Source organism: Mycetomoellerius zeteki, unplaced genomic scaffold (assembly GCF_001594055.1).
Source record: "Mycetomoellerius zeteki isolate Tzet28-1 unplaced genomic scaffold, Tzet1.0 scaffold105, whole genome shotgun sequence".
Taxonomy (NCBI): Eukaryota; Metazoa; Arthropoda; class Insecta; order Hymenoptera; family Formicidae; genus Mycetomoellerius; species Mycetomoellerius zeteki.
Window position 1 is genome coordinate 1,037,073 of NW_017255965.1, and position 21,774 is coordinate 1,058,846.

At 29.2% G+C, this 21,774-nt stretch overlaps 4 protein-coding genes across 4 annotated transcripts in view; 1 reads left to right on the plus strand and 3 right to left on the minus strand.

Annotated features, from left to right (window-relative positions):
- Positions 1 to 681: 681 nt before the first annotated feature.
- Positions 682 to 7,372, minus strand: JHBP-1 (take-out-like carrier protein). Its single transcript, XM_018446236.1, has 6 exons — positions 7,199 to 7,372; positions 5,530 to 5,622; positions 3,040 to 3,190; positions 2,389 to 2,522; positions 1,933 to 2,082; positions 682 to 1,016 (listed from the first exon to the last, which is right to left on the minus strand). Exons 1-6 carry the CDS (start codon positions 7,254 to 7,256, stop codon positions 868 to 870), a joined length of 735 nt encoding a protein of 244 aa, XP_018301738.1. The 5' UTR covers positions 7,257 to 7,372; the 3' UTR covers positions 682 to 867.
- Positions 7,373 to 10,651: 3,279 nt separating this feature from the next.
- Positions 10,652 to 12,124, minus strand: LOC108721547 (uncharacterized). Its single transcript, XM_018446148.1, has one exon. The coding sequence runs from the start codon at positions 11,956 to 11,958 to the stop codon at positions 10,750 to 10,752; it is 1,209 nt and encodes a 402-aa protein (XP_018301650.1). The 5' UTR covers positions 11,959 to 12,124; the 3' UTR covers positions 10,652 to 10,749.
- A 1,030-nt stretch (positions 12,125 to 13,154) lies between these two features.
- On the plus strand, positions 13,155 to 15,018 carry LOC108721593 (zinc finger protein 546). The gene is made up of 5 exons (XM_018446223.1): positions 13,155 to 13,216; positions 13,389 to 13,604; positions 13,694 to 13,942; positions 14,024 to 14,518; positions 14,599 to 15,018. Exons 2-5 carry the CDS (start codon positions 13,407 to 13,409, stop codon positions 15,016 to 15,018), a joined length of 1,362 nt encoding a protein of 453 aa, XP_018301725.1. The 5' UTR covers positions 13,155 to 13,216; positions 13,389 to 13,406.
- Positions 15,019 to 19,263: 4,245 nt separating this feature from the next.
- Positions 19,264 to 21,774, minus strand: part of LOC108722020 (probable serine/threonine-protein kinase mkcB) — an 80,925-nt gene continuing 78,414 nt past the window's right edge. The window contains 1 exon segment of the mRNA XM_018446910.1: positions 19,264 to 20,702. Within this exon segment, the coding sequence (XP_018302412.1) occupies positions 20,004 to 20,702 (699 nt within the window). The 3' untranslated portion in view covers positions 19,264 to 20,003.

Genomic DNA, 21,774 nt, shown 5'->3' on the forward strand with positions numbered 1-21,774 from the left:
TATGTATAGAGTCTGATTCTTCAAATATATTATAGTTTTTTTTACAGTTAGTATATTTTTTTACTTAATTATCTTACAAATAATTTTTATTTTAGAAGATATTTTACGGGGAATCTTGTTACACAATATAAATTAAGGCAAATGAGAGTATAACGTGGTTGTTTGTTACATTTCAAAGCAATCTTTTGTGTACTCATCACATTGTATTGTACTTTGTCTTATGGATTTATTATATAGCGTACTAAAGTTTAGATCTATGATTCATGTTAGATTATAAGATGGAATTTTATCTGTAATTTTACATGTGTGTGTGCGTTGTGTGTGTATTTCGCACATATTTTATATATGTATGCAGTCTGATTTTTCAAATGTTACAATTTTTCACATGTTAGTACTAAGGATGCACCGAAACGTAAAATTACCAGATATCGGATATCGGATATCCGGACAAAATGTAACATCGGATATCCAAGAAGATAATTTCTTCGAGTCGGATATCCGACATTTTCTGGAAATCCGACTGGATTCTGGAAAAATGTCATAAAAAAAAGCCTACAGAGGAAAAATTGTAATTTTGCAACAATGTATAAGATATTATAACATTATGCATATGTATACTTATTTTTAGAACATTCGTATGTTAAAAAATCAACAATTTAATGATGTCAAATTTCAACCGAATATATTCCCGGATACTAATGATATCCGACTATCCGGTCGGATAGTAAAAAAGTGCCGGATAATACCGGATATCGGATACTTTCCGGTGCGTCCCTAGTTAGTACACTCTTTTACCTAATTACCTTACAAGTAATTATTGTACTAAAAAGAAATAACGCGAATAACAATAAAAAGTGATACTTTTATCTACTTAAAAATCTTATTCATCGGCACGCGGGTAAATACATCATTGGTGATTTTATTGAAGACCAAACTGAAAGTTTCTTCATAAGGTACTTGAAGCTCCTTAAAAATTAAATCCGAATTCTGATTGAGGAATCTATGCATTTGTTCACCTGTAATCAGTGAAGTATAAACATTAATATAAGAATATATTAAATAAATACGTACAATTTATCATCTTTTTAAATTAATTTCAAAGGAACAAGGTATAGATTAATGTAAGACACTAAGAAATTAATATATTTTTTAAATATAAAGCTTAAGAACGCATTCATATTTTTTTACATTCATATCTTTTTTCTTGTATCCCAATTTTATTATAGGACTTTCGAATTAAAAATTAAAAAATAGATACGGTTATTGATTTTGTACAAAAATATTGGTACATTTATATAAAATATATATGATGTATATTATAAATCTACGATAGTTCGTTTTTATATATTTGCAATAAAATAATATCAATTAAGTTATTGACTGTTGGGGATATTGCGAAAGAAAATAGTACCGCGAATACCCAGGTTCACTGGCGACCAGGTTCATTGATCGGCTATGATGAACATACACGAGGAGTCAGAAGATGTCGTAAAGAGTAGAGAATTAGAGCGATACAATAAGACGTACTGCTGAGCTTTATTCGAAGTCAACTGACAATAGTCGTTAAGCAATATACGTACAGAGATACCGAGAGGTAACCTTCGCTTCGCGGGAAAGAAAAGAAAAGGTTGCGAATGTAATGTATGTACATCGTGTGCCGCGAAGTAAACAGCTGATCAGTGGAAAAACTGTCACGAATTCTGACCATGTCGGTACCGGTAATAAGCGCGTGTTGAACAGAATAACTGTCAACAGGAATAAACGTTGAAATTGAAGCGATAACGAGCATACGTGTTTATCAATATTATTTATATGAATCTGAATATAATATGCCGATATAAAATAATTAGCGTATTGAACATTTACTGAGTTTAGTCTAAACAGCTAAACACTGACAATTGTGAGATATTGATTAAAGATAAGATTTAATACCTAAAATGGAATCTCCATTAAAGAGATTATCGAATTGTAAGGTTATGTGATGAGGTGAAAACTTGACAATATATTTCTTCGCTCTCATATAAATATCTCCATCCTTTTCAAACTTTTCATAATGCGTTTCATGTTTCGTCCTTAAATCATCTAAAATAAAAATAAATCGGCTTAGCAAAAAAATGTACTGTTAAAGTTGTTTGTAGATGATCTATAATTTGCAACAGAATTTAAGATAAAATTTATTATATCATGTGTCATGTAATAAGAAAAAAATGAGAAGTATTATGATACACATATAAAATGCATATCAAATTGCACACAAAAAAACATGATATAAGAAATTATAAACAAAATTCTATTCTGAAATTTATGATACAAATTGTACATCATCTAGGTTTAAATTGTAAATAATAATGCAATAGTGCAATTACGAGAATAGATTATAATATTTACGCATAGATATGTTGCATTTGCCCTCTCCTCGGATTGGTAGTAATAGAATCTTGCCTTCGAGTTTGTAATCGGCAATAAAGTCCACCTGAGTATTGAAAGACTCGGATCTAAATATTAAATTGTCCCAGTCTATCCTAAAGAAAATAATAATTAATATATTGGTTGTTAAAGTATTTTTTTTTTTACATAATTTATCATCTTTATTAAATTATATGTATGTATATCAATATATATAATAAATATATATATATAAAATTAATAATTATATGTGTTGTGTCTTTAAATATAAAACTAAACTAAAGACGAATCTTTCGAAACAGCCTATAGTTAAATCTATGTAGTTGTGTGCGTGCGTGCGCGTGTGTGTGTAAGAGAGATTAAGAATTTTTTAATATAATAAATTAGTTCAAATTTATTATTTTTTATTTTTACTTGAAAATACGTTTAATTAAATAGATATTATATAGGAAAAAAAGTAGAAAATTCCAATGATTAGAATATAAGATTTCTTATTTAAAACTCTCTGATTGGAAATTTCTACTTTTTTTCATATACATATAATATCTATTTGATTAAATGTATTTTCTATTATATGTACCAATTGATTTTACATTGAAATGCTCGATTTGATAGATAGAGAAAGTTACGTACTGATAATTGTACACTTGTATATTCTTCGTGAGTCCATGTATCTTGACATTTCGATATTCCTGTTTGAGTGATACTGAGCCCTCCAAACTACCGATTTTTATGTTGTCAATTGCTAGAGGTTCAATAGGCAGAATTTTAAAGTTCTTCAGACCTAAACATAAACGTGATAGACACTGAATATATGTGTAAAGTCAATGTGTACATCTTATTCTTATGTATTTTCACTGCATTCTTCTATGTAACATGCATAATTATTTCATACCGCTATATCGTAAGATATAATTTGCAAAATTAAAAAAATGCAACTCTCTTGTATGCAACAACAATGTATCTTCAAGAATTTTTATGTAAATCTCTCTCATTCATTAATAAAACTACAATGAAGTATAAAATAAGTTTGATTAATTTTACTGAAGTGCATGATAAAAATCTTTAAAATATTGTATTGTACCACAAAACTATCATATTTTTGGGGTAAATTTTAAAACAAAATTCTCTTCGTGTACTGTAAATAATCAAGCTCATTTGAAAATAAATTAATTTTTGCAATTATATAACAATCAGATATTTGATTATGCATTGCTAGTTCACCCTGACATGTCCTATTATGATGAGCTAATAAATACTCTTTGCATTAAGAAACGTTTATACGTTTGCGGTGGAAGATAAAGTATCTCGTTTAATTTCCGTGCACGTCAAAGTAATTTGAATTTTATTATAGACGGGAGATTTTATAGACTTTTTATAACTCTTGCTAAGGCACTAGTGTTGGAAAAGTGGAAAATAACCATTATAGTTTATTTGGGTTATCAAATATACAAAAGTAACGATTTATACTAATATAAGATTATGTGTTTATATACGAAAATAAATTTTATGTCCTCAGTTTTATACATAGTACAATATATATATATATACATAATTATTAAATATTATTTTATTTAATATAAACATGTATATTTTTACAGGATATTTTATATAATATACATACTTTAAAATTATTCTTCATTTACCTATAAAAAAAATTAGTGAACGGTTTTTTTCGTTCGCGCAGTTTATTGAGTCAAAATTTATTAATAACTTATTAGTTTAGGAATTAGAGGAATTGGAAAAGATTGATTTCGTATGATAACGATATTATTTACTTTTCTGAAGATCTTTTTCTGAAGATAGAAAATATAGTTTAATAATTAATGATTAATGTACAAAATATTATATGAATTGAATTTCCGTTCAAAACAAATTTGTTCATTAAACTTATACTTTGATAGAGACTCTACAACATTTTTAATTATGAGTATATCGATGAAATATATTACAATTTATTTTATATAATAGATACGTGTAATCCATGTATATAATCCGTATACGTGATATTATTCTTGGCAGGGTTGGGTAGTGCTAAGTTAAAAAGATAAAAGTTAAGTTAAAAAGTTAATTAATTTTAACTTAACTTAGTTACATTTAAGACTCTTAACTTTTTAACTTAATTTAGTTACATTTTATCGGTAACTATTAACTTTTAATTTGATTTTTTTGAAGTCAATCCTCAAACACAATGCGAGAGGATAATGAGTATATAATTTAGTAATTTTATATTGTATAATCTTTTTTTTTACTTGTGAACAAAAATAACCAAATCCTTTAATAAATATGCTGTGAGAAAGAAAAATACGAAAAATTGTGTAAAATGGTCAAACTTTTTCTTTTTTTCTTTTTTTCTTGGTTGTTCGTTCGGACCAAATTTAACTTTTAACTTTTCAATTACTTTTTTTATTAACTTAACTTTTAATTTAATTAATTTCATTATGGATTAACTTGTATTTTAATTAAGTTAAATTTTCAAGACTGTTAACTTTAACTTAACTTAATTAAAAAAAAAAGTTAACTTAACCAACCCTGATTATTGGCACATTTCCATGAATTCTCTGAATATTTAAACCATTTTAAACTATTAGAACAATTGAACAAATATCTCCGCGATGATAATTATTCACGACATACAAAGTAAATATACAAGAAAACTAATTGATGAAAGTATTGATTGGAATTACACAAAAAAGTAGCTTTTGTGTAATTTGACTTTTGAAAAATCGATGCTCACCTCAATCACGATGAAATGTGAATATCGACTTAATATATTCTAAGAACAACTTATATGTTTACGATTTAATAATTTGATTTAATTCTATGCTATTCTTAGCTCTATTATTCCATTGTTAAAAAAAATTGTGCATATAGCAGACATGACTGCATGCATCATTTAAGAAATCGAGTATTGTGTGATTCCATCTTTATAGAAAAAATGTAGAAATATTCTTTTCATTATGCGTAGGAAAATTATGAGACATACTGTCAAGATATATCTTTATATTTATTATTCTTTGAATTTTTAAACCGCGCACACTTTTAATCTTAAAATTTTCTAACTTTCTTAAGATTTTTTAATTTATAAATATTGCATTATGATAAAAAGTGATATACATTTACCTTTGGCCATCGAGACGACTGCATCTTTGACAGCATCCGCAATGCATTCTAATAGTTTCGGATCCGACTTCTTACAAGTTTTGAAATTACTGGCTGTAAAGTAGATAAAGAGAGAAAATTATCGTGTGTAAACGATTATTACATAACTGACTACATTGCTGCAGATCCAATAAACCTGTGTGCTCACTCGATCTTTAAACGGTTGTTAGCTTTCTCTTTAAACCTATACGTATGTCAATTTCGGTCAACAGTGTATAGTTTAATTCAATTTAATAAAAAGCAATTGGTTGCAAATGAATTTAATCACTAATTTTAATGTGATATTATTAATGCTCCAGCACACAATTGTTTCGGTGAAAAACGGATTACACAATAAAAAACATTTTGTGTTTGTGTTAAAACTGGTCTTTATCATTTTTGTGTTGATTTTTTAACATATCCGAATTTTAATTTAACATAATGTGATTGTATTATTTAAATATTTTGTGTCAAATTAATATTCAAGGTTTCTTAATGTTAACATAATTTATGAGAAAGTGAACAATTATAATAATAACATAAAATAATTTATTTTAAAACAGAAATTCTAAGATAAATGAATAAAAGTATTAATTTAATATTATAAATGTGTGTTAATTTTACTAAAACGTGTTAATTTAACATATTAAAAATATTAAGTTTACTGAAGAAATATGCTTTCATAATTTGCTTACAAATTGTATCAGCGTTAAATTTTTTGTATTAATTTTTTACATAATATTTGTGTTGCTTTCTAATATATTCATCTTGTATTAAATTAACACAACAATTTGGATGGACCATTAGGGAACGTGAAATATATTATATAACACAAATTTTCCAACCATATAGATATTGTATTTAATTGAAAATTATACTCATTTTTTAAGTATTTTATCAAATATAATTTTTTTTGATGACATATTTTACATGTTTTTTTAAATATGAAAATTGTTATGTACATATATAATAATTATTATATATACTACTATTATTATTATATTTGACAAACAAAAACTTACGTCAATTTTCTATTTAGCATCAAACTAAATTTTCTTTAAATAATTTTTAAAATATTAAATCAAAGTTTATTGCGTTAAATTCAATAAAAATACAAAACAACGTTATAAAATGTAGTCTATAATTATATTAAAATTTTGATTTTTACTTATATTCTTTTTAGTCAACAACTGATTCACAGTCGTAAAATAACTTATTAGATGTAATTTGAGTGACAGTTATTGGATACGAAAAACTCAAGCAAAGGCCGAGAAAAACTTGAATAATATAGTGACTAATTTTAATACAACTGAAGTATTATTATATTATTACTAATTAAATATACAAAGAAAAAAAATTAATTAAATAAGATGCAGTTTTGATATTTTATAGTTTATATTTTATTAAAAATATAAATCATGGAAAACTTATTTTATGTATATAAAAATATTAAAATATTTAAAATATAATAAAATTTAACTTCAACTTTATTTTATAACTAAAAAGTTTAAGGTTTTATTATAATTTAAAAATTTCAAAAATGTTAATATATTTACTCGAACATTTAATAGCGTTAATAAGTTTTCTTATAAAAGCAATATTCTTGATAAAATAATTTGATCGAAAGAAAAGTACACATTACATTACTTACGAAGATCTAACGCCGTCGCGCTTACAATCATTGCGAGCAAGAGGATCAACTTCGTCATTTCTGAATTTTATCTTCCGCTCGACTAATTGTAAGAAAGAAGTTTTTATATGAAAATATTCAGTAATCGTTTAATATGAACTGGAAGACGTAGACAATCTAGGCGGGCTATTTAAGCACTGCTTGCCCCACCATGTTTCTATACTGGACATCGTTTATATATACTGTATATGTATGTATATTGTGTGTGTGTGTGCAGTGTCGGATTAACGCATAGACAAACAAGGCACTTGTCTAGGGCGACAAATTTGAGGGGGCGGCAAATTTTTTAAGATAGAAAATTTTCATAGTTGAAATAAATTTATAATTTATTAATGTAACGTTTTTATACGAGTTACACCGAGCATATTTTATTAAAAACGATATTTTTTTAAATATACGGTTAAAAATGTATTATATTTATATTACTTATTAAGGATTATTGAATGTTTTTACCAGCTAATGCAAGAGTACAAATCATTTTTTTAAATCCATTTTTCCTTTTATCAAATTTATAAATTAATGAAGCCACTTGGGGGCGGCTAGATATTGGTGCCTAGGGGCGAGAAAGGGCTTAATCCGTCTCTGGTATATTGTATATATACACATGCATTCAGGGTGAGGCATAGAAAGTGAACACCTGTTATTGTCCAGCAACATGTCCGGGATAGGTCAACTATCAGTCGCCGTGACTTATCTACTCATATGATTATTTGATATACTTATTAATGCAGACAATTAATTTTATATAATTATGTATGAAAAAAGCGGCAAACATTATTTGAATGGTCTTAAACTATACAGTATAGCCACATCTGTATCTACTTGTAATCAAAATATATATCGAATTTTGCTATCTTTTTACCAAAATGTTATAATACTTAAAAAATTACAAGAATATTTATAATAAAAAAAGATTGTTTTTGATCATTCAATTATGAAATTATTTTACAAATATTTTCTCGATCGCTTAACAAGGAATCAAATTGAAATACCCAATATTCCCTGTAAATGAGAATGGATTGAAATGAATTAATATCTGAGGTCATAAATTCATTTTTGTTATTAAACATTTATAATACTTTCTTTCTAAATAGAACAGTATTTTTATATTAATTTCGATCGAAACAGGAATATTCCTATTCAATACGCTTATAATAAGATATAACTTCAGAGTTTACGTATTTCCGTCATAACTTTTTTTATTTAAACAAAAGTGCGTATTTTCATAATTTTGAACTATGGTGTATTCATAGCTTACAAATTAGCTATGTTGAAATTTTTTTTTTAATTGAAGTGAATTTAAAGAGACTGTTCTTATTCATAATTTTGAATTGGGATGTAAGCTAACTTATTTATGACATAAGTACTTTTGGACTCAAATGGATAGAATATATTTATTATTATATTATTTTTTTTATTGAAATGAATTAAAATATGAAAGAGTTATTCATCATGCCGAAATCAGATGTATTCACGGTTTCAAATGGATTCGACAAATGGAATCAAAAGCGCGAATTCGGAAACGTTGAAATGAATTCATTTCTATAATTCATTTCAATTTAGTCTGGATTTTTTTCTCTTATTTAATAAGTACAATAACAATTATGCTTTATCTTGAATAGATCAATTTAAATCGAATAAAATTACTTTGAAATGATTGTAGCACAGACATCTGTGGACTGTAGTATCAACGCTTAAAGTTTGCAATGATTCATAAATGTTATCCGAAGTGAAAATAAATAACAAAAGAATTGCAAATGTGCTGCGGACATTGCAAGTTAGCACAAAATAATATAAATGTTTTGAAATTTCATGGCTCAATCTTATCCTTTGTGAAGGTAAAAACTTCTGTAAGAAATTTTTTTAGTAAAAAAAAAGAATTACAAACATGCTACAGGTGTTGCAAATGGATTTTTTCAGAATTATGAGATTTGTCCCGAGCCAAACTACATTTATACGCTTTTGCTCTGCCGGATTTGAATTTTGACGCGCTTACGCATTGCAATTCTTAGGGCGCATTCGCACCTTGACAGAAAAACAGAAAGCGGAAAAACAGCAGTCAATCAGAACACGCGGTAGTCGACAATTTCGGCTTTTTGTACTACTTACTACCAGCGCGAGTTATGATTGGCCACTACTTTTCCGCTTTCTGCTTTTCCGTCAAAGTGTGAATGCGCCCTTACTATCCTGCAGTATTCGACAAATAGTGAATAAGTTAAATAATAGTAATAAACACAAAATGATTTAAATGCTTTCAAATTTTGTAGATCGATCTTATTTTTTATGAAAGTAAAAACTTCTGTAAAAAATTTTTTTAATAAAAAAAATCATATATTATAACTTATAACACAAATAATTATTATTATATTTTGTCAAGATTGGCTTTTTCAAAAATAGCAGAACTTTCACTCTTTTTGAGTGAGACTCACTGCAAAAATTTGAGAGAGAGAGAGAGAGAGAGAGAGAGAGAGAGAGAATATATAAATTAAATACTAACATCTTCCTGTCATTTTATTTTACCATTGAATATCTTTTGCATTTTATTTAAATATAAGTGATACATTTCATTTAGAGACCACAATTTCTAATTTACACACGTGTATATTTTTGTTTCTAAATTACAAAAAAAATAAATATGCATATATTTAATTGTGATATTTAAATGATTTATCTGTCTCAATTCAAAGTGAAAAGCACGTATTGCTTTATCCAATGGAATGACTTCATAAAATTTCAGAGAAAAAAGACTTGACAATGACCTTGATATTATTAAAAATGATTTATGAATCACTCTTTAGTAAGACATGTTTTATATAGTGAATCATATAAATTTACGAACTTAATATATGTAGTAAAAAGGAAAGAAATTTTTAATTATTTTTTTATACAAATTAAATTAGTTATTATACCATGTGTACTAATTAACATTTAACGCATATTAAATTTTTTATATTCTTTGTTATTCTTTTTTACACTTATACTTTTTAGTATCTTTCTTGCATTTTATTTTGAAACAAATATACGTAACTAAGATATACATTTCTTAAGAATTAGAATTGCAATCATCAAAATATAAGCTTATAATATGTTAATATTAAATACAATATGTAAAATAAAATTTAAAAAATTTCTTTAATGCATATATGTTGATTAGACATTATAATATAAAATATTGTTAATTTTAAATAAAATAATAAGAAAATAATTAGATATATACGCGGTCTAAGAATTTCGCAGATGAAATGGATTTGTCGAAACAAAAAAGCCACAAATAAATTTGATATCATGATGTCACACTACTTTAACCATCAGAAATAAAATGATGATATAAAATGCATTTTTATACAAGACATATTTACATATAATGTAAAAGGGTAGACAACATACAAAAGTTGAAACATGATCAATGTTGAAATTTTCGTTATCAAATCTTTGAAATAAAAGAAGCCTATGTTGTTCTGTATGGATCCTAAAGCTTATAATAAAAATTAAAGTTTGAAAATATATTTCAGTTAAAGAGCTCTTTTCTGATACTTGAGTGCTAGGCTATTTAACGGCGGTCTAGCTTTCAGGATTCCGAGATCAATGGCGTGTCCGGTGAGAGGACAGTTTTGGCATCGTTTACGTCTGTAATTGGTATTGCAAGTACTTTTTTCTTGTCGCACTATGTATCTGGGAAAGTAATGAACGCGCTTCCTTTGCGTTGTTGCGCACGACGGCATCGACACCACTAGATCCTGCCTGTGAATTCTGCCTACCGGTTCTGGAAACAATCGCTCGTTCAGCAGATACTGCTGCAACGATCCTGATGATCTGGATGATGTTAAGGTATGGCCTGAGCCATGAGTTTCAAAATAGTTTTGTTCTCGGAACTTTTTCAGATGCTCTACTTCCTGATCCATGGAATCATCGACTGCAAAACTATCGTAGTACCTCAAACATCGTTCACAATATTCCGGTAAATCACTCTCTGCACGCTTATTACCGCCCAGCTTCGCAGTCTCCCTCTCCAGTTTCCTTTTGCAGCAACAAGAACAATCTTGCTTATGTAACCGCGTTGTTCGTTTATCTCGCATCGGTGATTTTGACGCGGGTCTTTCGCTTGACTCTGGTATATGTCTCCTGGATCTGATAGTCTTTCGTAATGTTGACTTTGACAACTTTCGCGGAGATACTTGAGTTCTTTTACTCGAAGCGCAGGTGATATCATCGGACCCGTTTTGTTCGCTCGCCAATGAATTTGCAGGCACCGTTGGAGATTTTTGCCTCTCAACGCATTCACTCAATAATGCCGTTCTTTCATCAGTGACAGTATCCTGCATCCTCGCATTTGTCATAAATCGGTGGTAACTGGATGATCGCGGACACGTCCACAAAGAGTTTCTTTTATCTGCAGTCCGTAACTCACAGATCTTGCTTTGTACATTGCGAAGGAATTGAGATTTGGGAGCGTAGTCGATTTTTTGAACTCTTCTAAGCGTCTCACAGCTGATTGGTGAAGTTGATGCCACTTTGTGGCTAATTTTTTCGACAGGTTTGATTTCGAGTTCACTTCGGCAATGGCAGGGCGACGCTGGTTTGTGCTGAATTCTCGACGATTTTGCATGCGTCTTGATCGCCTCAGAACAATAACAACCCTTTACTGGCTTTCTAGGCATAACTTCTAAACATTGCTCTTGGGGTTTCTTAGATGTTAGCGTAAGTTTTCTAGATGCTAACATATCGGGGATTAGTGCAGTTGCACGTTTTGGATTGATGTGAAGGTACTCCAGACACAAAACAACAGATGAATCGTTGTAATTTTTATAAAGTGATGTTCTTTTCTGTGTAATAATTGTTTTGATTCTTGTGATTACAACAATTTATCAAAGATCTCAAATTAAATCTATTAATCTGTAAAGAGATAATAAAAATTAAGTTAATTTAAGAAAGGGATTTACAGAGAGAGGTCTGTTCTTTTCAGCTGAACAGTTCATTTTTCTCTTTTTCTTTTCATATTAAAAAGAAAAAACATAAGAGGTCTGCATGCAAGAAGTTTAGCTAAAAAACAATCCTCATATTTTTACTAATATGCAACATATACTTACAGAGTTATAAACATAACTTGTTCACTTCAGCATCCATTCTTCCAAGATCTTCATCAATGCATACTAACAACATTCTTTTCTTGCATAATTTTTTCAGGTTGTCATTCAGTGTCTCTGCTGTGTCTCAAACTTAAGGAATATTATCATTAACATCATATTATGAAATTAGATCATTTTAACTGTACAAAATACCATCATTACAATAATAATTAATATATAATCCAATTTATATATTAATTAAAAATAAATTAAATATAAACAATGATATTATAATAATCCAGAATGTTGATAATAGTTTTATTTAACATTGATTCACAATCTTCAGCCGCAATTTTTACACGAAACTTATCAACGGTGAAAACTCATTGAAATTATCATGTTGTCTCTATTAACTTTTGCTTCCAACAACGTACTTTGTGCTCCAAGAACTTTAAAGTTTAACGCAGTTTAACGTCTTCACACATACCATACTAACCCATACTAACGCATAAGATTGTCATCAACGTGAAGTTTGATGAGAGTTTAGTGTAAACAAAAAGGGACGCTCCAGGTTAGCCAAATTTCAAAAGATATATTCTTCTTGCGTTCGAGCACTCAGCTTGAGAAATCAATTATTATCCATCAGAAAAAAGTTACGTCTTATCGAAATTACGATATAAATTTGCGCACTATTAAAATTTCTTTAAGCGCCGACAATTTATTTCGTGCTGCCTATGGTACAGAGAAATTTCGTTCGCTCATCCATCCGCGGCAACTTCATGGCGCTTTGCAACAGTGGCGAGTGCCGAGTGCGCGCGCGTCGCCATGTTGATCATTTGATCATTGAATCATATGGAACGACGCCGTCCGCGGACGTGTTTCGCGGTCTTTGAACGTAGCTAATTTTAACTAGGTAAGGCATTACGTTGCTGTATCGCACGACGATACGCCGTAGATATCTTAACTCGTTGCGTAGCCCTGCTGAGCGAGATGTGGCTGATCTAATCCGATTTTGTCATTCCACGCGGTCAGGTTATCCGTTTGTAGGTTAGGAACGCTACATCTCGAGCATATTCTTTGCACAGGTTATTACGCGTGGCGTTATGGATTTACCTGGGAACGGAGCATCGCGCGATCTCGTTAAATGTCCTCTAACGTTACCGCAGTTCTCCGAGCTGCGTTCAATGCCGACTGCCGCAGCCGCTGCAATCGCCGCCATCGCTGCGGCTGATAGCCGTAGCATGCAATCGCAGGGGGTGCAAACCACTGTCCAAGCGGTCACGTCTCCGCAAGAGACTTCGGTGAGTTTTCTTTTGCTTTTTTTACACTGTATTTCCTCTTGTTAATTTTGGTTTGACATTAAAATTTTTTTAAATTTCCTTTCTCTTAGACAAGTACACTCAGCAAATATCTTGCGACACCTTTACCTGGCTGGCAGGATACTTTGATTCAATTGTGCGAGAAGCAAGTGCTTAACATAATTAATGTCCCCAGTTATAGTCAAAATAACATGACACTCGGTGCACAATCGAGTAATTTTAGTTTTATTAATAGTCTATACTTACCTTCTACGTCGCAGGCAGATACTGTAAAGCAAGACATAGATATCCAGCCTAAAGAGGAGAAAAATTCAGACAAGGTGAGATATTCTTCGAATATTGTTAATTCTTAAAATTATTTCTACATTACTCATAGATATATTTTCTTGTTTCTATTATAGGAATCTGAAATTCTGTTAAAGCAACACCAAACAGCAGCAGCCATGGCTGAATACTTACAGAAATTACCATCTGAATTTTCTCTGCGAGAAGCGTTTGGGCTATGTGCAGAAGTAAAAAAGGAGAAGACACGGGAAGAGAAAGTAGAGCACGTGCAGAATAATATTCTAAATATACCAAATATCAGAAACATTTATCTACAAAATGGCAACAATTTTGCAAACTCGGATCAGATGACCATGACTGTTAATCCGAGCGATTTGAATCTGCAAAATGAACAAGAAATTGAAAACAATTTGCGAAATGTTCTAAAAGTCGAGCAGCAAGTACAAACCGATTTGCCAAAAATCGAGAAAAAATCGAAATTTCGAGCGAAAATTAGCGAGATTAAAATCAGTGTTAACTACGACGGAACTACGCTTTATTGTTGCCCGGAGTGCAATTTAGGGTTTCCAGACAAGGCGGACATCGAACAACATATACAGGCTCATCTTCAAGTACATATATATTTTATTATCTTTGGAGACTAGATAGCTAAGAAAATATGTATTAAGTAAAAAGTTTTAATTTATTTCAGGAACGAAAGTACCAATGCAAAGAATGTGGTGCCATGTTGAAAAGAAAGGAGCATCTTGATCAGCACATGCGAGGTCATTCGAACGAGCGACCTTTTAAATGCGAGGTATGCCAGAAGGCTTTCAAGAGAAATGAACATTTAACAAGACATACCGTCATCCATTCCGGCAACAAGGATTTTCCGTGTACTATGTGCCAGAAAGCGTTTTCGCGCAAGGACCACTTAAACAAGCACTTTCAAACGCATTTTGGCATTCGTAAGAACAAAAAGGAAGATTCTTATTATACCGATCAAAAAGATACAAGAATATTCGATAACAGTACCGATATCGCGGCGTCGCCTAAGCAGGAGGTGAGCTATATTTTAAAGGACGGTTCCTTAATGAAGCAGGAAAATATTGCATACGTTCGCTTCTATTAAAGAACAAGTGATTAAAGATGTAAATCTGTCTGAACAGGCGCAGAGCAGTAATATGAATGAAAATGCAAGGTATTTAATGCCGTCTTAGTTGTAGGTAAAATCCATGTATGTTCCAAAGCAATATATGATTGATGGAGTTGTAGGTAATTTCAATTTTTGAATTCATATTTTGTCATTGAAACAACTATGACTATTTCAAATTTACAGTTTAATTTTAATACGACGAGAAACGTTTTGACATTAAATTAAAAGCATACATAGTTAAAAATACGAATCGTGAAATAAAAATATCATATAGTCCAGCTCCTCTATTCTAAAGTCATTGGGACCGAGCATATTTTCTCTATTCTACAATTTCTTCTCACAGTTAGTCCTCATTTTTAGAAGATATTGCACGATCTGTTTTTTGTTTGATGTTAGTTGAGCATAAAATACAAGCGTAATGAAGCAATACAAGAGGAGAAATTCAGTTTAGAGGAGGTAGCTAACTTAGAGTAGAAGAAAACTTAGAATAGAGGAGTTCTTTATATTATACATCAATCTTGCATCTTTAATGCGTTAAAACGTCGAAATATGTGCTGAGCTATGAGATAAGCTGTGATTATCTGAATTTATCGTCTTTGTCTTTCCATTGTATCATCATTCCTCATTTTCATTTCATATTTTTATTTTTCAAAAATTGACTTTTACAGTTTCAAGAAAATATTGATTTAAAAGTACGAGAAGCTTTTGTTCAATAAAATTTTGTTTCAAGTTAAAATTTCTTTTTTAAACTCACTTAGTAATCACGACATACTCAACATATAAGCAAACGCACATTGTAGTTTTTCTTAAATTAAATTTCGAAGGAATGGATAATGGCTAATGTGTTAACTATATTACTCTAATCGCCTTAACTCTTGGAATTTTAGAGACATAGGATGTATTTTAAAAATTTATTCCAAGATTTTTCTTGCGTCCTATATAAAATGAATCTTTTAAAACGTAAATAAAAAATCGATAAGAATTAATAAGTAAGGGAAGGCCAATTTATGTAATTGCACGCTTGTCTGCCTTACTTAAGTTAGCCATAGGAAATATTAGTTATTGTCAACAATTCTAGTCCATGTCGTAATTTTTAATTTTAATGCCTACTTGCATTAAGCAAAGACTCATTTTGGACATTTGGACTGTTTCGCGATAACTAAAACACATTTACACTAAACCTACGTAAATAATGAAATATAAAAATACTTTTGAAAGATACTGCTAAAATATTAAAGCGGAAGTAAATTTGCCGATTTGTGAATAAAAAGGGTGTCTCTTAAAAGAAGAATGCTATTGAATAATTATTTTGTAGTTTAGATATTTGAAAGTTTCTCGCTCTTTTTATCATACGTACTATTTTTGTTGTATGTATTTTTATTTTATTAACTTGAATTCGGAAAATAAATAAGCCAAAAATCGCGAGATCATAATGGCACAATACGAATTTAGTTAATTTCTGACATTCGAATTGATATATTAACCCTTTCATACCTCCGGGACATATATGCTCCACCAATGAAAAAAATTATAACTTTTAAATAAGTCGATAATCTTATCGACTTTTATCTCGACTTGTTTTAGAGAGAAGGTTTAAGCTTTATCAAAACTTTGCAAAAAATCAAATTTTTGGATAGTAAAGAATAACCGTTTATTATGTTGAAAAATCATAGAATCGATGCTAATTATAAAGTCTTATTTAAATGTGGTTACAACTTTATTATAATATAAATATTATAATAATTTATATATGTAATTCCACATTCATCTCATTCGGAGAACTTTTACCGTTCTAAATATATTTTAGGTTGAATAGTCGTGTGTATTTGTACATGTATGCTACGATATATATTGAAAAAAATAAAATCCAAGCTCATATTTTAAATATACCGATATTTCAGTTTTTCATGATCGTCATTTTGAATCGGTTATTTTGAATTTAAATTTTGATAGTAAATATGGAATCAGTACTTGGAGGTACGAAAGGGTTAAATAGAAATTTAAAATTTGATCGCGGACATTGAGGTACTGTTAATGATAAACGGAAATAGTAAACGATATACTGCCAAAAATTTTGTTAAAAAGTTGTACACATTATTGTCAGACAGAACACTTGCAATTGTGGCAAAATATTACGATAAGGGTCGAAGTGCATTTGGTCAGAATAATTTGACCAAAAATATCTGAGAAATATCAATATTTCATCTTAATAGATGTCTTGAATAATATTTATAGGTTCACGTTGATATAATTCAGAAATATATTCCAAACGAATATTATAGTTTTGTAAATTATAATTTCGTAAACTATAATATTTAAAATTGATATCCTTATAGGTGATAAAATGTGCTAAAATGCATTAAGTGACATTTCTTCGAATAGCTTTCATTGATAATATAATTTTTCAAGATAATTTTTTATTTAGATCTGTCATTTTTTTATCTTTTTTCCTAAGTAAATCATTCATCATTGCATTTTGCCATGTCATATTCTTGAAGATTGATTTTTATGGTCTCAAAAAGATGTCGCCGGTTAATACCTAAAAGTATAACAAAAATTTGTCTGTTTGATAAAATTTGATATTAATTTTCAATAATTCCTTTTGTAGAATTTGTGATTTATATGGATAATTATGTTTTGAGAAACATTATTCTTTTACTTTATTAGTATTTACTTAAATGAAATTAAAAAAAAAAGTAAGATTATGATTACTTAAAAAAAATTATTAAGTGAGTAAAGTTAAATTGATAGTTTTGTATATCAGCGTTTTATATTTGGTATTATTTTTAAGATATTCGTCTATTCGACACTTCAATTTTAATTTGTATGTATATTAGAGCGAGAAATCGTCAAAAAACTTCCATGCGCTGTTATCTAATGTTTTCTTATATATTTGCAACATACGCAACTGTATGTATGTGTTAGTATATGACTTAGAAGACGGTATTAAAAATCAGGGTTGGGTAAGTTAACTTTTTTTTTAACTAAGTTAAGTTAAAGTTAATAGCCTTGAAAATTTAACTTAATTAAAATACAAGTAGATCCATAATGAAATTTAATTGAATTAAAAGTTAAGTTAATAAAAAAAGTAATTGAAAAGTTAAAAGTTAAATTTGGTCCGAACGAACAACCAAAAAAAAAAGAAAAAGAAGTTTGACCATTTTACATAATATTTCGTATTTTTCCTTTCTCACAGCATATTTATTAAAGAATCTGGTTATTTTTGTTCACAAGTAATGATTATACAATATAAAATTACTAAATTATATACTCGTTATCCCCTCGCATTGTCTGAGGATTAACTAAAAAAAAAATTAAATTAAAAGTTAATAAATTTAGTTACTGATAAAATGTAACTAAATTAAGTTAAAATTAATTAACTTTTTAACTTTTTAACTTAATTTTTATCTTTTTAATTTAGTACTACCCAACCCTGCTAAAAACATACCGGATTCTGGTATCACGTAATACAACCAAAGACTTCATACACACACGCGTACATCAAATAGCAGTATTCTAGATCATTCGCGCTGGGGTCTTTTTTTTTTAATTCTTTATAAGTCACCTTGATAGTATAATTATTGAGAGAATGAAGGATCTTTGCATAAAAGAAGGAGCGATGAGACATCTTTTTCGAGATGGTTTTCATGACGATATTTCTCAATTTTTCTTATTGAGATTAGAGAGATAAGATAATAGAACTTTTTAAACAGTGAATGTGCATTTATAGGACTCGTGTTTAAGCACTGTTTTGGACAGTGGATGTGCGTTTACAAGACTTTATGCATTTATCCCGTAAGAGAATTGTTATTGTATAGTGATGGCGAAAAAAGATAACTAAAAAAGTAACATGTATTTTTCAGATTGAAATATTTTTGAATAAAATGTATGTAATGTAAAAGATTGCTGGTTCTTTATACTTCTCATGAGTCACTTTATACTTCGTCAGGTGTGTGCAGTCTACGGTCGAACGCTGTAGAAAATACCATTATGTTATGTAGTCTTACGTAACGTCATACAACGAAATGACCGTCTGTGACACTAACGCGGAAGTATTAATACATTGAACTTTACATCGTCTAGAGAACGAACTCTTTGTTCTACTCGGAGCTCTGACAGGACGGTATAATATTTCATATTCGTATAATATAAGCATCCTTTACTTTACTCGTATAATACGGGAATTAGCAAAGCGTTAAAACATCATTATTTAATCTTGTGTAATTTTATTTATTATATAACGTAAATTTTATTTATTTTATATTTTTTACAGCGGAATACAGCAGCGCAATATGACAGCAGTACAAAGGTATAAAATTATTCGATATCTGCTGTCTTCACTCTCTTTGTGCTCCTCTTTCTTTTTTCCTTTATATGTTATATATGATACTAAACGTATTAAACTGATATTAAATTCTCATTTGATATTTACTCATACTCTTGGCGTGCCTTTAATATTAAATGTAACATTTTTCTGTATTTAAACGCAATTTTTATATTGGATAAATTAAAATTGCATACACTTGGACTTAATATGCATACAAAGGAAATACGAGCCAACACAGATTATTTATATGACAAACGTATATTATTTAAACAAATATTATAAATTTTCGTTTCGGTCCTTAATTGGATCATTCTCGGTACACATAGATTGACAACTGTGTGAACGAAAAATGAACCATTAAATTTTATGTACGGTACCTAATAATCGGTTGAATACTAGTAAAAAATCGTAATTTAATTACAAAAGTCAAGAGGTCTACGAGATATAATTGTCAGGTGAGTAAAAATTCATTTCGTGAGGCACATGCGATTATAAAGTCGATATATAGTTATTGTTTGTATCGAATAAATTAACTTATCACGAATTAAATTATCTTATTTAATGTGCAAATTTATAAATAGATTAACGTAATATGGTTTCTCATCTAACGTATTTTATTTTACTTTTTGTCGTTTTATTTTATCATTGTGCCGGTTGCATTGTCGTGCTTTTCGTTTCCACAAGCAGCGCTCGATAATTTACTGTAAATGCTATAAGTAAGCCCGAAAAGAGTTCCAAGCCACTCAAGCAGATGACGACCCACCGTCGTCGGAAGGGTCGTTCCTGGCGTCACGCTTTCCACCTCATTTTTCTTATCCAGCTCTTCGTCTTGCAGTTCCAGTTGTTCCAAAGGTTCAATGTCATTGAACCAATCGTCATCAGGTAGTATTTTAACTTTATCAGAACTCTTTTTATTGGAGTTCGTAGAGCTCACATTATTTTCGTTGGTTTTTGTTTCGACGGATGAATCTTTCTTGAGATTACTCGAAGTCGCTTTGCTGTCACGATTCTGTGGTATCGACAGTGATTTTATCTGATCCAGGAAAGTATTGTTGGGATACTTGAGATTTGTATAGTTATTTTTTAGCGTGTCAGTTGATATTAGTCTCAAAGCTTGCAAATTAGGATTCGATGCGTTCTTCGCTAGGATTTTTTCTACGTTGCTGGTGTTATCGGATTGTTGGAAAACAAAATTGTATGTTGTGCGTAGTTTTTCCCAAAATTTATCTAACGATTTCGTGGTATCGTTAAATTGTTTGTGATATGCCGTCAATCCTTCCACTGGAAACAGCTTCGTTATTTGTGGCTTTGATTGCACTCTCGTGGCGAAGAGCTGCGAGATACATTAAAAATTACGGAAGTTTATGATTTCATATATTTTGACAGAAGCATTTTTTAAAATATTTAAATATATTTAAATATAATTTATAACAAAAATTACAAAATCTTTCTATCTTTATTTTAGAGTAAATTTTTAATCAGAATAAATTTATTTATGAGAGATTACTAGGTTTCTCTAAAAAATTAACACAGACAGGCACAGAAATATTGTTCAATATTTCGGGTGAATCTTCTTCATAAAATGAATTTTATCGGATGTGATGTGGTAATATACTGCGGACAGATGATACAATATATAATCGTGCATTGCAATACGTTCACTCACTGAATCTATCAGTGTTGTGCGGTAGTTTCATTTTCATGAAAATTATAAGTTAGCAATCGCGATTCTAACTGGTGATTTCTATGCTCTGATTAAGAATAAATACTATTTACTGCAAAAAAAACCTGTCACTATGAGACGGAAATAATTATTAAATTTTCCGCGCATACGATATTCTTTCCAGTTTGGAAGTTCATTTGATAAAATATTCCGTAACAGAAAGTGTTACCAAAAGATTCAACTTGGCTTTCACGTCAAGCATAAATTCTATATCAAATATGATTTAGCAATGATCAGCAAAAGTTTAATATTTTATTAAAATTGATCGTAAAAAGGTTCTTTGAAAAACCTTAGTTAATGTAAGTTTTAGCAGATGCATTGATAATAGAAAACCATAAATGCACTCTTATAAAAACAACGACTTATAGATAAAATTGATTAGAAATGAAATGATGGTACAATTTAAATTTATAATAAATTATAAAAATTGTAGTATAGAATTAACATCATTTTAACAAAGATGATAATATTCTGATAACCATTTCCGAAAACTATTTCATAAATCTTTATAAAATTTTTATCAGAAAGTCTATTAGTAGGAAGAATTTAATATTTTTATATTTAATATTTAAAAATAGAATTAAATATTGTATTTTTATTAAATATATTTACTTGTTAAAAAGAATTTAATATTTTATTTAAAATTATAACTAAAGAGAGGTTTCTATTAGTGTTCGCAAAA